This window comes from Rutilus rutilus (assembly GCF_951802725.1).
Source record: "Rutilus rutilus genome assembly, chromosome: 23".
Classification (NCBI taxonomy): domain Eukaryota; kingdom Metazoa; phylum Chordata; class Actinopteri; order Cypriniformes; family Leuciscidae; genus Rutilus; species Rutilus rutilus.
Window position 1 is genome coordinate 14289479 of NC_140233.1, and position 17141 is coordinate 14306619.

General features: G+C 34.7%; 1 protein-coding gene across 1 annotated transcript; it reads left to right on the forward strand.

Moving 5' to 3' along the window:
- Positions 1 to 3775: 3775 nt before the first annotated feature.
- On the forward strand, positions 3776 to 13965 carry LOC311283234 (interferon-induced GTP-binding protein Mx-like; the record flags this gene model as incomplete). Its single annotated transcript, XM_084397557.1, has 12 exons — positions 3776 to 3965; positions 4595 to 4732; positions 6080 to 6234; positions 6311 to 6449; positions 9467 to 9665; positions 10031 to 10109; positions 10240 to 10362; positions 10694 to 10830; positions 10943 to 11079; positions 11201 to 11277; positions 12375 to 12584; positions 12683 to 13965. The coding sequence occupies 12 exons, from the start codon at positions 3776 to 3778 to the stop codon at positions 12905 to 12907; spliced, it is 1809 nt and encodes a 602-aa protein (XP_084253683.1). The 3' UTR covers positions 12908 to 13965.
- Between the last annotated feature and the right edge of the window lie 3176 nt (positions 13966 to 17141).

The window sequence follows — 17141 nt, forward strand, 5'->3', positions numbered from 1 at the left end:
CACTGAAAAGAAATATGAACTACCAGTTCAGGATGACCTAATAATGCATGTTTCAAATTACAACATAGAAGGCACATAGCCTGAGGCAGAGACTGTTGATAGCACATCTCTTCAGCCATGATGTAGCCATGGTTAGCATATTTTGTGATGCAGGACTAACCCACAACCCTAAAAAACACATAGTGTGGATGAGAGCACAAGAACCTAAACATCCATTATGATTCTTTCATCAAATCCCCAACAAAATGGGGCCCATTAAAATCTATTGCTTTTAAATTCATCCTTAATTGAGTAAATCCTGCAAAGACCAAAAAATTGGTACGTTTATTCATAACTGAATCAAGACTCCAAACAAATAATTCATTCCTATCTGTGAACTTCAGCAGGATGAATAAAACACAATATGTTTGTTTATTTGGTTACACTTTTTTAAGGTGTCCTTGTTACTGTCACGTGAGGTTGCAGGAAGGCAGACGGAGACAAGGATATATTTCCAACACAAAGGTTTAATGCTAAATGATAACAGAACAGGAAGCAACACACGCTATACACAACGGAGATTGGACAAAGACTGACTGAACAGACAGAACTTAAATGCAAACACAGATGACACTGATTAACGGAACACAGGTGATACAGATGAACTGATAATGACAGTGAAGATGACAGGCAGACAAGTCCAAATGAGAAAAAACTAAACCAAACACCACTGTGACAGTTACAGTGTAATTATACATTTAAGTACCGAGTATAATTATCAACTACGTTATAGGGTTAGGGTTTGGATGAGGGTTTGGTTCAGTTGCATGTAATTATGCATAATCTATATTTATTACTATAGTATTAGTAACTAACGTGTAATAAGGACACTGTAAATAAATTCGTACAATTTTTTCCAGACTTTGGTCATCCATTCAAGTGGATAAAAGCTGTATGATCAGTGTTGGCGAAAGATACTTTTTAAAAGTAATGTATTACAATATTGTGTTACTCCCTAAAAAAGTAACTAATTGCATTACTTAGTAACCTTTTATGGAAAGTAATGCGTTACATTACTTTTGTGTTACTTTTTTCTCACCTGGGCTGGGCTTGCTTGTTTGTTTTTAATAACAAAAAAAATTCTATTTTTTGGCATATGTAAAGGCCCTTTCACAACAAAAGTAAAATGAATAAGCCTCAGGCTGAAGGAAATGCAAATTCACGCCTGTACAGTAGAGGGTGCAGCACAAACAAACCTTTCAGCTGTGCTTTCATTTTGGATCGAAGAATGGGATACAGGAGAAGAAAGTTCAACACACTTACTTCAGCAATAAAATAATAATAATAAAAAAAAAAACATAAATGTGATGTTTATCTAAAGTCATTTTAGCTTATTAGTATAGGTTGAAGTGGATCATCGAAATTCAGCAGCAAAGACATTGGTTAATAAAGTGAGATTATATTAAAGTATATTTGTGTCATTTCAAATATTTAATTATTGTAGGTTTGCGTAATATTGTGAGATTGTATTTCACTGTTTGTATAAAATTTGAGTAATTCTGAATCTGTTTTTTTTTTTTTTTTTTTGCAAGATGAGTAAATGTCTGCTCACATTTAGTCTAAAACTACAATAACAATCATTTTTACACAGCGCACACCACACCTCTGCACTTACAATTTCTCTCAACATAGGGACAGGAGAGTTAGTCAGAAAAACAGTAACTTGCATACTCAGATATTTTATTGTAAATTTAAAAGTAATGCATTACTTTTCTAGTTACTTGTAATCTGATTACGTAACTCAAGTTACTTGTAATGCGTTTCCCCTTAGATTGTATATGACTACAAGTATATGATTTGAAATAGCTGTCTGGATGCAATAACAATATTTTAATCCCTGAAATGTTTCTATGGCAACAAAGAGTTAGGAGGGATGCATAAACTGCTTTGACTATTAAAAGTTGGTCATACAATTCTTTTAAAAGTCAGTTGCATAAAAAAAATTATATTGGTCAAATTAAGAAAGTATTGCTTTTTAATAAATAAACTCAACATCAATTAAAGAGGAACATTGACATTTATTAACAGCAGCCAAAACAGTGGCATCCTACCACCATACACACTAGGCCATCTCTGTTCACTTTTTGCATATGAGGCAACAGACATGGTTGCCAATAAAACAAACTGCTATCATTACACATGGAGTGCAAAACAAAGACGACCATCAGAGTCCCACCTTTTCATGGGGTCTCAATCCACTTCCAACTGAACTCTGGTGGGGTTCGACTGAAATATGAATGCAACACGGACCAAAGACATTTGACTGATTAAAAACACAACGTGATGTCACATTATGCAACCCTAAAAGGACATAATGCTTAAGCATGTTTCTTTGGTGTCGTATTGCCCATTACAGGCATCAGAAGCGCCATCTCCTTGCAGCAGATCTTCATTTGTGTGTAATTCCTGGTGCTGTTTTGACTCCTATACACATTTTATAAGCTCTTCGTGAGTTCTCAACTGGTAAAAATAAACCATCACATGTACAGATAAAGAATTAGCACATTTAGCCCAACACACAGGATTCTTTTTGTCACAAAATGTACATCGAAGCTGTTTTTTTGGGGGGACTAAATGTATCATTTTCTTTTTTGATCATGGATCAAAAGAACCAAGCAAACTACATAACACATCCAAGACACAGTTTTAACATAGTTGCATTGTGCAACTGGCCCCTGATCCTGCCCTGCAGGCACATCAGGTACACCCACACCCACACACAAATGCATTTCCATTTAATCAAAATTTATGAAAATGTCCAACATTAATCTGTCTACTTTCAATTTCATTCTTATACACTATAAATTCAGTCCGACACACACATTTCAACTCTCTTTGATTTCTCAAATCAACACTGTGTTTGGGTGAAACCTAAATTAAATATTTTTTAAGAGTTATCCAGAAACAAGGACATTAACTATTCTCAGAACTAACTTAGTTTTTTCCTCTTTTGTTTTCCCATAAAATGAACAGTTCACGCGTATTTTCTTTATTCTCTTCTCGAGATCGAAGAAGTGATGATGACGAAGACAGTGATAGCTCTCAAACCGAAAGGTTAGTCAAAAATTGAATTTGCTTGTTACTAAACTATTTTTTAAGATAGTTAATTGTACATTTATTTAAAAATACAGATTTTTATGTGTTTATAGGCCTAATTTATCTCTTGTTATGTACAAAAAATTGGAAATTTATATGGTAACACTTTACAATAAGGTCTCATTTGTTAATGTATTAACATAACTAACAATGAGCAATGCATTTGTTACAGTATTTATTAATCCTTATTAACATTAGTAAATAAAAAATACAACTGTTCATTGTTTGTTCATGTCAGTTCACAGTGACTAATGTTAAAAACACAAATGTTGGTTTTAATAACATATTAGTAAATGTTGAAATTAACAAGAATAAATGCTGTAGATTAGGTTATTCTTAGGTCATGTTAACTAACGTAGAACTAATGAAACCTTTTTGTAAAGTGTTACCATTTATGTTCATTTATACATTAATTTTTAAAGTTCTTTACATTTGTATAATATTGAGTTTTTTTTTTAAATCAAACCATTTTATCATACAAATAAAAAAGTAATAAATAATAAAAAATAAAGGTTTAATCAAAATTGGATTAGAACAAATAAAAGGGAAAGCATAAAGGACATAAACTGAATAAGATAATAAAGTGCAATCAGTGAGGTTTTTTTAAACAAACGTACATTTTTGTCTTTATAGTGAGCAAATGAGGGGAGCAGTTCACAGTCTTTTAGAGGAGAGCATTCGTCCATTCATTGATCTGATCGACACGCTGCGGTCAATTGGCATTCACAAGGACTTGGCATTACCGACTATTGCAGTGATCGGAGACCAGAGTTCTGGGAAAAGCTCAGTGTTGGAAGCGCTATCTGGAGTTGCACTACCAAGAGGAAGCGGTGAGCAGTGTTGGGAAAGCTATTCAAGAAATGTTACTAGCTAAGAGTACTTTACTCTATAGAAAAGTTAGCTAAGTTGAAAGCTGCCTTTCAGAGAAAACTAGCTGGTTACATTACAAGCTTGGAAAAACATGGAAAAACTAGGCGTCCCAATCAACCTGAATTCACCCAACTTTTTCATGTGTAATATAGTTTAAATTGTAGCTAAGTTTTAATTTGTTCACATGCATATTTATTTAAGCACACTTCAAGGTGTATAAAAATAGTTGGATTTTTTAAGGAGATAAAGTGACCTCAGAGAGATGGATAGACACGGTGAAGGGTGCGGATTCCACAAAACAGACCATAATTTGTTCTGATTTTAAACAGGTGACAGACAATACTACTCTAAACACATCTTGCTAATGTAAAGTTTTAGCGTTTCACAGTGACCCTTCAACTTAATCAATAAAAATAGCTTCTACTGAAAAGAAATGTAAAAAATAGCAACACTATCGAGAAATTTCAATGACATTTCTGCCCATCACTTGCAGTGAAGACTGTTTACATTCAAATTGTTTATGCATAGGCCTATTGTTGTAACGTTATCAGTTTTCTAATAATTTTTAACTGAACTGTGTTTGCTATAGGAATTGTCACCAGATGTCCACTAGAGCTGAGGCTGAAGAAGGTAACTGGTGGAGTCAGCTGGAAGGCTGTTCTAACCTACCGTGATAAGATAATTGAATTTGTGCATTCTTCATTGGTTGAAAGACATGTTGAAACAGGTTAGTAAAATTACTTTCTTTAAAAAGTGTTAGGAATAAAGTGTTCAAAGCTTGTAAAAACACTGTTGCCTAATATGCATTAACAGAGCCAAAGTGGTTGAGACTGAGGGAACATTAACACTAAAGTGTAATATAGATAGACTAAGCTACTACCAAATAAAGTCTATATTTATTGTAACATTAACACAAAGTTAGGCCTAAAAAATACAGTCACACTTTTACAGGGTTAAATCCAAATCGATATTAATGTATTATTATTCACACCAGGATGATAACGAGGCCATAATGATTGTTTTAAAAATGTTATACATATAAAAGAATAGCACACCACAGTAATCCACACCACAACTACAACTACAACGACAGAGCAACGATATAATTGGAATCATTTCAGAAATTTTTTTTTTCCAGCTGATGAAAAACCTTGACAGCCATTCAGAATACATTCTGCTTTAAAGAGCTTGAGCATTTAAAGCGGCAGACGACAAACCTTGCAACGTGTGCTTAGAATAAGCAGATGGTGGAGTGGGGTAAAACGCTACAACGCAACAATAACTAACTATATTTTTTATATTAGTTCATTAATAACTATTCATATTCATCTACTGTTGTTTTAGCTTGTCTTTTTCATTTTAAGCTAGAACTGCTTGTACTCTGTTTTTTTTTCCCCTGTAAATTTATTAAGCAAATTGCTTTGTCAGTGTGGGGGCATTTTGGGAGGCATTTTGGGACCCGTGGGTCAAAACAACCCCTTGGTACAAATTAAATTTTTGTTAAGAATCCAAGAACAAGAAAACGCTGGACATTTTTCATACTTGGTTTATAATTTGTCATTGTCACTGAAACGATAACTATTCTAGACACATCTAAAAAAAAAAAAACATAGAAAACACTTAGCCTACATGGTCCTCAAGGGGGCGTTTTCCCCACGTACCATATCGTTCATTGTTCATATGGTTATCTTTAGTTAGCCTATTGCTCTTGGTGTGAATGGGCCTTTAGTCTACTACAATATTTTCTGGAAATTAAGTCGCATCTGACACACTGCACTGACACCAACGCAATCACCAAATTACAGTTCATATTTTATCCTATAAAACAAACAAATGATAGTGACATTCATTATAAACAACATTTACAAGAAAGCCAAGCTTAGCCTAAACACATTTATTTAAAGCGAAACTGCTGAATAACAAATTCGCTGAATAAACCTCTGGTACCACGTCATTCGGCACAAATTCAAATGTGTCAAAAATGTTTGCGTGCTTGAAGTGATTTGCATCGAACATATTTAAAAACAACATGTTTTCATTTATTAATAAACTTAAACATACAAATGTGTTATAGCCCAGAATGAGCTGGCAGGAAAGGGGGTAGGAATATGTGATGAGCTCATCACTTTAGAGGTCATGTCACCAGATGTGTGTGACCTCACACTGATCGATCTACCTGGAATTGCCAGAGTCCCAGTAAAAGGACAACCAGAGGATATTGAAAACCAGGTGAGCAGCATAATCTGATTTTACAAGTCACATTCTGTACAATACCAGTTTTAAAACTATGTCTCATGTCTTGTAGATTAAAAGTCTTATAACAAAGTTTATTGAGAAGCAAGAGACTATAAACCTGGTAGTGGTCCCTTGTAACACTGATATTGCAACAACAGAAGCATTAAAAATGGCACAAGAAGTAGATCCTGAGGGCAGAAGAACTATCGGTAATGTACTCTCTCTCACCAAATAACTTTGATTTATGAGCACCTGTGTCAACAAATGCACATTTTACTGTTCTTAACTATTTGTTTTTTTTTTACTGATGTAACTATTCTTATTTTTATTTTTATTTTCATTTTTTTAAATGTTTGATATATAATTAAATGTTTTGAAAGGATTATATGGGGGTAAATTGATGCCAAAACCATTGAAAATGGACAGACTAAAAGTCACAAATAGATATTACAACTTGTAAACACAAAAGACAATCTACAAATAAATCCGCAAACAAAGTCCTCATGATCCGCAAATGTAAAACAAGATCTACAAATATACAAAGTCCTCAAACAAACTCTTTGTGATCCACAAATATAAAGCATGATCTACAAAAAGATTAAAAATCCACAAATAAACACATCCTGATTCACAAATAGAAATCAGTGACTTGAACTTGAAAACCAGAATTTGAATGAATGTAAAGTGACTTGTTTGCAGGTGAAGATCATGTTCTGTTTGTAGATTGTGTCACATTTGTTTTCAGAATTCTGGCACTATTGTTTCGCTGTTGTGACAAAATGAGTGCGATTTGTCCGGGGAGTCGGATTTCGGTAGGCTGCAACACCGGCAACGGTAAATGGCAGTGAGCCCAGCCCACCCATCCGAGAAGTGTCGACTCTTATTTTGAAAAGGGCGTATTGAGGGGGCGTGACATCACATTGAAGCAATACCCCTGATTGGCTGACTACACGTGTGGATCGTAATCACACACTCTGCGGAAAGATAGTGCCAAAAAGATCTGTAGACGTGTGCAGAGGGATCTGTAAATGCCCTGTGATCTGCAAACGCGTGTAGAGGGATCTGTGAATGCCCTGTGATCTGCAAACACAGTTTCAACACTTGCATGCTGAGCTTTGCACAGAATGTGTAAGAATGTCTTTTTACAGTGGTTTGAAAATACAAGTTAGACTGTGTTTGTTTGCAAATTGTGAGGAGGGCATTTGTAGATTTTTTAATGGGAAAAACAGCGAAACAGTTGTGCCAAAATTCTGAAAACAAATGCAACACAATCTACAAACAAATAATGACCCTCATGCGCAGAAAAATCACTTTGCATTCATTCAAATTCTGGTTGTCAAGTACAAGTCACTGATTTCTATTTGTGAATCATAAAGAGTTTGTTTGCAGATTTTAAATCTATTTGTAGATCGCATTTTATATTTGTATGTCATGAAGAGTCTGTTTGTGGATTTTTTATCTATTTGTAGATCTTGTTTTACATTTGCGGATCATGAGGAGTTTGTTTGCAGATTTGGAATCTATTTACAGATTGTGTTTTACATTTGCAGATTATGAGGAGTTTGTTTGCAGATTTTAAATTGATTTGTAGATCTTGTTTTGTGTTTACAAATTGTAATATGCATTTTTGACTCATAGTCTCTTCATTTTCAATGATTATGGCATTATTTTGTCACAACAGCGAAACAATAGTGCCAGAATTCTGAAAACAAATGTGACACAATCTACAAACAGAACATGATCTTCACCTGCAAACAAGTCACTTTACATTCATTCAAATTCTGGTTTTCAAGTTCAAGTCACTGATTTCTATTTGTGAATCAGGATGTGTTTATTTGTGGATTTTTAATCTTTTTGTAGATCATGCTTTATATTTGTGGATCACAAAGAGTTTGTTTGAGGACTTTGTATCTATTTGTAGATCTTGTTTTACATTTGCGGATCATGAGGACTTTGTTTGCGGATTTTTAATCTATTTGTAGATTGTCTTTTGTGTTTCAAAGTTGTAATATCTATTTGTGACTTTTAGTCTGTCCATTTTCAATGGTTTTGGCATCAATTTACCCCCATAGGATTATCCTCGGTCATCTGGGTAGACAGTTTTCAGATTTACAAGATCCATTACAATTTGCAAATCGAAAAGGTGTGGGAGTAGATGATGTCATACTTTTTATGTTGCATAATATTTGTAATCATTTGGAAACAACTGCCAGTTCTGGATTATGTGTTTGCGTTTTAACCTACATAGTACAACTATTGTGTAGGTATTGGATTATCTTCTATGTCGACCCCAGTTTGTTAGGCTGAGTGATAAAATGTCTGATATTATTATGACTAAAAAAAGTTTTTTTTTACTTGCATTGTATACTTCTAACTATACTTCTAACTCAGACATTTTGTATACAAAAGGTTTCAGACGATACTGCCCTTGTGGGTTTAATAAATCAATGATGTGGGCTATAGAGGAGAGGCTGAATTATTTCTTACATGGTGTGATAAAAATTTACTAAAATTTAATGTGGAGAAGAAGTTGATCATTGATTATAGACGGGAAAAAAGAAGTGATACTACCAATGACAATTAAAGGTCAATAGAGATTTGTTCAGTCTTATGAAAATATTGGCGTCCATTTGGATAGTAAATTAAACCGGAAGAAGAACAGTGAGACAGTTTTTAAGAAGGCACAATCAACACTATTCTTTTTGAGGAAGTTGAGTTCCATTGGTGTCAGGAAGCTTCTTTATGTTTGTTATCAGGGAATCATGGTCAGTGTTTTGTTTTATGCAGTGCTCCATTGGAGATGTAGTAGTAGTAGATGATAAAAATATAGGATTAATAAACTGATTAGAAAAGCTGGTTCGGTTAGTGGCTTGAATCCTGATTCACTTGAGGTCATTGTGGAAAAGAGAACAAGGGCAAAATTAAAAATGATTCTGTTTTCCAAAGGTCATCCACTACACTGTATCTTTAGTGGGCTTAAAAGCTCATTTAGTGGAAGATTAGTAATGCCTCAGTGTTCTACAGAGCAATTTAGAATGTCTTTTTTTTCCTACTGCAGTTAGGTTTTTTAATGAAGTTGTGTAATTTTTGTATGTATTGATTGTTGTTCTTTTTAATGTTCAATTGTCTATTTGTGGTGTTTGTAATGTGCAATGGTGGCAAATGAGTTTCCCCTTACAGGATTAATAAAGTTTTATCTTATCTATTTTTCATTCTCATTTTACAGCTATTTTGACCAAGCCAGATCTCATAGACAGGGGAACAGAAAAGAACATTCTGGACATTGTCCACAACAAAGTGATTCCTCTCCACAAAGGTTACACCATGGTGAAGTGTAGAGGACAACAGCAGATCGATGAGAAAATTCCTCTGGAGGAGGCGACAGAAATAGAGAGAGATTTCTTCCAAAACCATGACCATTTCAGGTTACAGTCTGTTTTTCTAATTGAACTTTGTGTTCCCAAAAATGATTCTGAAAGACTTGATTCACACTGTTTAGGTCAGATTTTGTTTTCAGTTTCAACCAGTTTTCTACACTCACACAGTGGGGTTCACAGTGATGCCACAGAAGAACAGGTTTTGGTTCTCCAAAGAACCTTTCAGTGAACAGTTCTTAAAGAAATTGTTTTAGTGTGAAGAACATTTTATACACTAGCATCCTTTTCCATAAAGAACCTTCTTTTTTGGATTAAAAATGTTCCATGGACGTTACTATTCTTAATAGCTGGTTAGCAAGATATTTGGAATAAACTAAACCACCTTACAAAAAGTGCTTTGTCATTTTCAACAGATGCCTCTTGAATGAGGATAAAGCAACTATTAAATGTCTTGCTGTCAAACTGACACAAAATCTTGTTGATCATATCAAAGTAAGTTTTTAAATGTCTCACTCTAAAGGCCTGTTTACACTTAACATGAATTTAGATGTATTGCAAAAATGCAGATATAGATTGTGAGACTATAATAAATCATGTTGTTTTTTTTATCCATCTTTGCCAGAAATCACTGCCACAGCTCACTGAGCAGATAAAAACACAGTTGTGGGAAGTGAAGAATGAGCTCAAGGAGTATGAGGCTGGACCGCCACTGGACACTAAGGGAGCCAAACAGTTCCTCATTAAAGTAGGATCTCAAGTCATCGCATCTTCTTGCTTCTGAGAATTATCATTTGGAGTTCAAGCTGCTAGAACCATATTGTGTTTGTTGTGATTTTCTCCTTCTTCCTTATGTAACGGCTCTAAAAATATCTTGGCGTCAGAGATAGTCCCAAATCTCATCACTGTTCAGGCACACGTACACCCCACTGTCTGACACTAGGTGGTGCTATGGTTATGGTAGAGTTCGTATTCTAAATTATTTTCTCACCCAAATGTCTTTTTCTACCTCCCCAGAGAAGATAAATGATAATGTACAATAACATGTTCATGTAACAAATATTTTCTCTTTATCACAGATCCTAACAAGATTCAATGATCAAATCTACTCCTTATCATCAGGGGAGCTGATTAATGCAGAAAATTTGTTTGTCCAGCTTCGGGTTGAATTCAAGAAGTGGAATGATCATCTTAACAGCACAAAAACATCCTGTCAGTATATTTTCAATATTAAACATTAAACCTTGAATTCACTGTTGTTGGGATTTTACAAGAAAGTTAAAGTTAATTTAATGAGAAATCCATCTTGTTCCTAAACAAGTTTACAGTTTGAAAGAGTTTAGCCAGAAATATAGAGGGAGGGAACTGCTCGGTTTCAGCAACTACAGAGGGTTTGAGTTGGTTCTGCAGGAGCATGTGGCCAAACTTAAGAAGCCAGCCATTGAATTGCTCATTGCAATCAAAGGTACCATCACACATCTGATCTCCATTGTAAAACCAAAAGATTAGATCACAATTGAATTCATGTTTAATAGCACATCTATATTGTGAAACTTGTCTTTCTGATGTATGTATTTCTCCTGAAGCCATCATCCTCAAGCAATTCAAAGATGTGTCCTATAGATGTTTTCAGAAGTACCATGTACTTCAAAACATCACTGTGGTAAATATTGCTACAATAATCTTTTTTCTCTCTCTTTTTTTATTTGGGGATAAAATCCATTTTATTGACCTAATGTCATTGTTTTGTTGTTTGTTTTTGCAACAAAAAATACAAAAGAAATGAAAAATGACAGAACAATGTTGGCTTACTGACAAAAAGTTAAACAGTTTAGGTTTTTCAATGGCGAGTGCTTTTTATTATTCAACAAAAAATGTTAAAACAAATATTATTTTTAATTATTATTGAGTTTTTCACAGTAGTTTAAAAATTCGAATTGCCTCACTTGCCATGCGCTCTTGTGTTTTTAAGGAAGCAAGAGTCAAAATTAAAGGGTTAGTTCACTCAAAAATGAAAATTCAGTCATCATTTACTCACCCACACGTCGTTGCACACACTTAAGACTTTTGTTCATCTAAGGAACACAAAATGAAGATATTTTAAATTAAATCTGAGAGCTTTCTGTCTCTCCATAGACAGTTGCGCAACTACCACTAGTTCATAAAGAGATTAAAACCTCTCTGTATGAATTGAGCAGTTTAGTCTAAATTTTCTGAAGAGACACGATGGTTTTATATGATGAACAGATTTTATTTATTTTATTCACAATTCATCAACTCACACATTGGTTGTATAGTAAATGGAAGCTCAAGCATGATTGCTTGATGTGCAAGAACCAATGAGGTTCATTCTTGTGTGTTACGCAGCACGTTTGAGCTTCCTCAAGAAGGTTGAGCTTCTGTTTATGTTCTCTGATCAATGTTTAAATGTGAAAAAAGCCTAAATTCAGTGTCTGTTCATCATTTAAAGCGATCGTGTCTCTTCAGAATTTTTTTACTAAACCGCTCTTTTCATATGGATTATTTTTACGATCTCTTTCTGAACTTTTGAAGTGTCAAAGTGGTAGTGGTAGGTTTTTAATGACATGAGGGTGAGTAAATGATGACAAAATGTAAATTTTTTGATGAAAATATCCATCTTTGCAATGATAATCAACATTATGCCACAAATGCTTTTAACTGAACTGAATTTGTACTGATCCTGAAATATCCCTTTAATCAGGTACTCTTTCCTCTGTGCTTCTTTATTTGAAACCATAGAACAAAATCTACAATATTCAGTCAAGTCAGGAAGACAAAACGGAGCAGAGGATCTTAGAGCAGTTTGAAATGGAAAACATGGTCTACACTCAAGATCCCATCTACTTGAAGTTCTTGAGTGAGATTAGCGAAGACACATTTTCAGAAGATCAGTTACCTGTCTTTGACATAAAGAGCAAGTACAGTGAAATGCTCCAGGCATATTATGAGGTAGATATTCTTTCAGTAACAAATATAATTAGTTTTGCTCCATGACTGAATGGACTGCAGTACTTGTGTGTGGATGTTACTCTTTGATTGTCTTTCAGATTGTGGTGCAGCGAATGGCTGACCAACTGCCCATGATGATCTCATTTTTCATGTTGAAGCAGACTGCTCAGCTCCTGTCTACTGACATGTTGTGTTTACTGGATGGGGCAAATGTGAGCGAGCTCCTGTTTGAGGACTCTGAAGTTGGTACAAGACGCAGATTCCTACAGGCTCGCTTGGACCGTTTAACTGCTACTCAGGAAGTACTTAGTGATTTTAATTGAGGGACCTACTGACTTGTCATATCTGTTTTTGGTTGGAACATGTCGTGATTTCTTGATCTCCTCATTTGTCTTCTTCTTTTGATGTCTTATGGCGGTTGTCAAACCAGTTTATGGTGCATATTCCATTACCTACTGGGATGGAGTGTGAGGTGTTGATATCAAGAGTAAATGTAAAACCTATATTTCATTATATAAATTTAAGTGTCAGGATATGTATAAGAGTTTTATGACCTTTATAAGAACTGTTTAGCACATTCTGTAATCTCAGAGAATTAATGCCAGCAGATTTGAACTCTTCTTAACTGGAGTCTTTCACAATCAAATGCCCTACTTTTAATCAACACATGCTCTAGTCTACTGTTTCTGGAAGTCCACAATGATTACACTGGCTGGATTCATGTTATTGATTGATTTATTAAGAGTAGAGTGTCCAATTTTTAACCGAGATATACCATCCCTTCTATAACCATAAGCAGCTCTTACATGACCAACTTTTTTTAATGTATATTATACAAATATTGTCCTTTGTTTTCTTTATCCATCTCTCTTGCCACATCTTTCTGAAACCCACTTTAATTAAAACTTTAATTTACTCTTCTTTCAAGATGAAAAAATGTACTTGCATGGTGTCAAAACACTCTTTCTCCAGTATCTTCACGAAATCTTACCAAAACTTTCCACAAATCAGCGGGAGAGCGTCGTCTGGCAGCGAGAGAAAATAAGCGGAAACACAACCTGCTTTACCCTGACTAACTATGTAAAGGTCCGTGTTACATATAACCCCACGTAAGGTTGTTCCCCCGCGATCCCCTACAATGGTCTCATCCCCACAGAAGTAAACCAAAGGCTAATAAAGGTTTTAGGAGTTTAGAGATATCTTGCTTACAGAGAAGGGTGGGTGTTTCATGCAAATGTCATATTGTCCTTAAAAAGGTGTAAACCCTGGAGTCTGTGATTAATGCAAATTCCATTGTTATAGCACTTAGGAGCCTTATCTTATCTAACCTTAACCTTGTCTGGTGGGGCATACTACAATGTCAATAAAGTTCTTAAACCTTAAAGGTGTAATAAAAGTGTGTCTGCTTGATTGTTTAATGGATGCAGGGGAACGTCAAAGCACACCTCCTTAGTTGTATTTTGACAAATGTACTGAGCCCTGTATTGAACCTGCACGGCATTCTCCAACAAAGGGTCAAATTTTCATGATGTTACAAAGTCCTAGCCTGCGTATAACTACTGGTATTCAATCAATACCTCCTGTTTCATTGCTGTCCTGGTTGGAGTTATTGTTGTAGAACCCAAATGAATAATTTACAGGGAGCGATAGCTTTTTATTTAAAAATATTTTCATTAGCTATCTGAGGATTTTGAGAATTTATATTCTAAAGAACCTTTTGTGCAAAGAATGTTCCATGGAGGTTTAAAGTTCTTTACGGTACCATTCAACTTATAAAAAAACCTGTATTTAACCCTCTTGTTTGCGTGTCGGTCAAAAATGACCGATTTTTTTTTTCCTCAATGAAATGATTGTACTATATTTTAGTTCAATAATGTTTTTTAAATAATATTTTGTATTTTCTAGGGGATTTTATTGAAGACTTTTTACTGCAAAACTGTGAGAAAATCAAAGCCATAAATCTAAACAAGCTGTGTTCCAAATTTGAGGTTGATATCCACTAGAAGAAATTCATCTCCCATTCATTTCCAATACGATCATTTTTGATCGCGAACAAAGTGTGACTATTTTTTTAGGACCATTTAACTTTTTCGAATCATGTCCATGTTTTTTTTGTGTGTTCACACAGCAAGTGCCAAAACCTTTACCAAGTTTCGTACCATTCCGAACCAAAGCGTAAAAGTTTTCTGTCAAAAATGACTGAACAGCACCAGAGGGTTAAAAGTGTGCAATAGGACTCACTCACCTGTCTGTCACGTGTTCTACCTCTGTCAGCTTGCATTTGCATTGCTAACATGGGTGTGTTTCACTATAAATTCAGTCTGAAATATATTTTAAACTCATTTTGTTTTCTCTTCAGCATCACCTCAAATGCATATTTGGCTGAAACCTAAATTATATAATTTATAAGAGGCATCTAAAACTAAGAACATTATCTTTTCTCAGAACTGATATTTTTTTTAAATGTCCTTGTTTATGCAGAAAATGTTTACTTCAGGCGTACTTTCTTTATTCTCATCTCCACGTCGAAGAAATGCTTATAATGATGATGAAGATAGTGACAGTTCTCAAAATGAATAGTATATTTTATTTGCTTATTATTGAACTAATGCTGAATTATTTATAGTAAATTGTTTTGTTTTATTTTTATGTAGAAATATTTGTACACTGAAAAAAATGATTCGTTGAAATTAATAAAAAAAATTATCGTAAGTGGTTGCATTCAATTGATTTTATCTACATTTAAACAAATGCATTAGGTTGAACTAAAATTGATTAAGTTCAACTTAATGCATTTGTTTAAATGTATATTTATATGTATATTGTTTAAGAGTATTTAACAGCTTTGATATAATAAATTAAATTAGGTAAGGTCTACCAAATATTTCTCAATACATTACACATTATACTTATACAAATTGAGTAATAATAACTCTATTATTAGCAGAAAACAGTTATTTAATAATAATTAATAAAAATAAGTCAGTAGAAATAATTAAACATTACTTATTCAGAGATGGTTAAATTAAAAATGTTTAATTTAAAAATGGCGAGACACAGGACTCTGGAACTAAAAGGAGATTCATTTTAGTGACAAATACAGTGGCCCTTCGAGCTCAGTGTGCTGCAATTTAAGAAAACATGCAAATAGACTAAGACAAGCTAATTAAGAAAAAAATCAATCTGACAACACATGCACAAGTTCAGAAAAAGCAAACAAAAATGTTTTCAGTGGATATTAGTGCTAAACACGGCTTAGAAACACTTGCTCTTGGTGTGGTTTGTAAAAGTGGGTTTATGTTGTGGGCTGCCTTCTGCTTTGTGCATGCATAAAAAGCAAGTGCTGCACACAACTCACAGGACCTTGCAGAGCCAAAAGAGAATAAAGAAATGAGAATTTAAATGTCGTTTTGATGATTTTGAAAGACATTTGACATACCATACATGTATCCTGCTTAATAATAATAATAATACAGACAAGATATATCCCAGGGTATAGGCTAAAGTAATGTTGCGTCCCCAACCCTCTTAGGATTTATGCATGCATGTGTCTTTAAATGATAATGAGCTTTGCTCACCCCACTCCTCTGTTCTGTGGGGTGTTTTGACACAACACACATGGAGTGTTGTCTTGACAGCAGTTGAGGGTATATTTTGGAGAAAGAATGGCAGCGGGAGTCTCTGAGGACACATCTGTGCAACCGTATCAATTTGAACCGGAGTTGGACCCGGAACAAGATGACGGCCTCGAAGAAGTTCGACAATTAAGGCTCGAACAGCACGATAAAACCATTTCTGAATGGTTGGTTAACGTAATGTCACTTTGATCTATCTTTGTATGTACTGGCAGGGTAGAGTAGTGAAATACGAACGCTATGTGTTTACTGATGTATACGTTAGTTCATTGACAGACTTTATACTGACATTCGTTTATAAAGCAGTCTGGTGAGAAATGATTCACGCAAACATGAAAGCATTGACGTTGATCGTGGGGAATATTCCCTTCGAAAACAAAACTCAGCCACTGCGTCTTCAGCGGTTCGGATTTAGGAACATCAAAATTACTTCTGTGTTCGTTATTACACCCAAGAACAGAACACCACAATCGCTTAGACGCCATTCTGCTCCAGCGTATCAACAATGGCGGACTATGATGACAGCTCGCTCAGGGCGGATCTGTGTTGAAACGCTGCTGTCAATTAACAATCGTGGGAGGGGGCGTCCGACCGTGTGACGTCACACGGTCAGACGACTCGATTTGAGACAGGGGAAAACATATAAGGAGATTTAAAAAAAACACTGGATGGATTTTTATCATTATATGATGGTTGTGTACAGGCACTGCCAACACACATTTCAGTACAATCAACTTGTAAAAGTGCATGTACCATTATATGACCCCTTTAATGAATTGAGAATCAAGTTTTTTTTTTGCACGTTTATTTCAGTGAATTACAAAATCTGAACATTAGTCTACTAAACAAAACACTATGACATTAGGTTTAAATAGAGGCAGTCACAAGAATACCCTAGAAGGAGTATTTGAAATTCCACAGC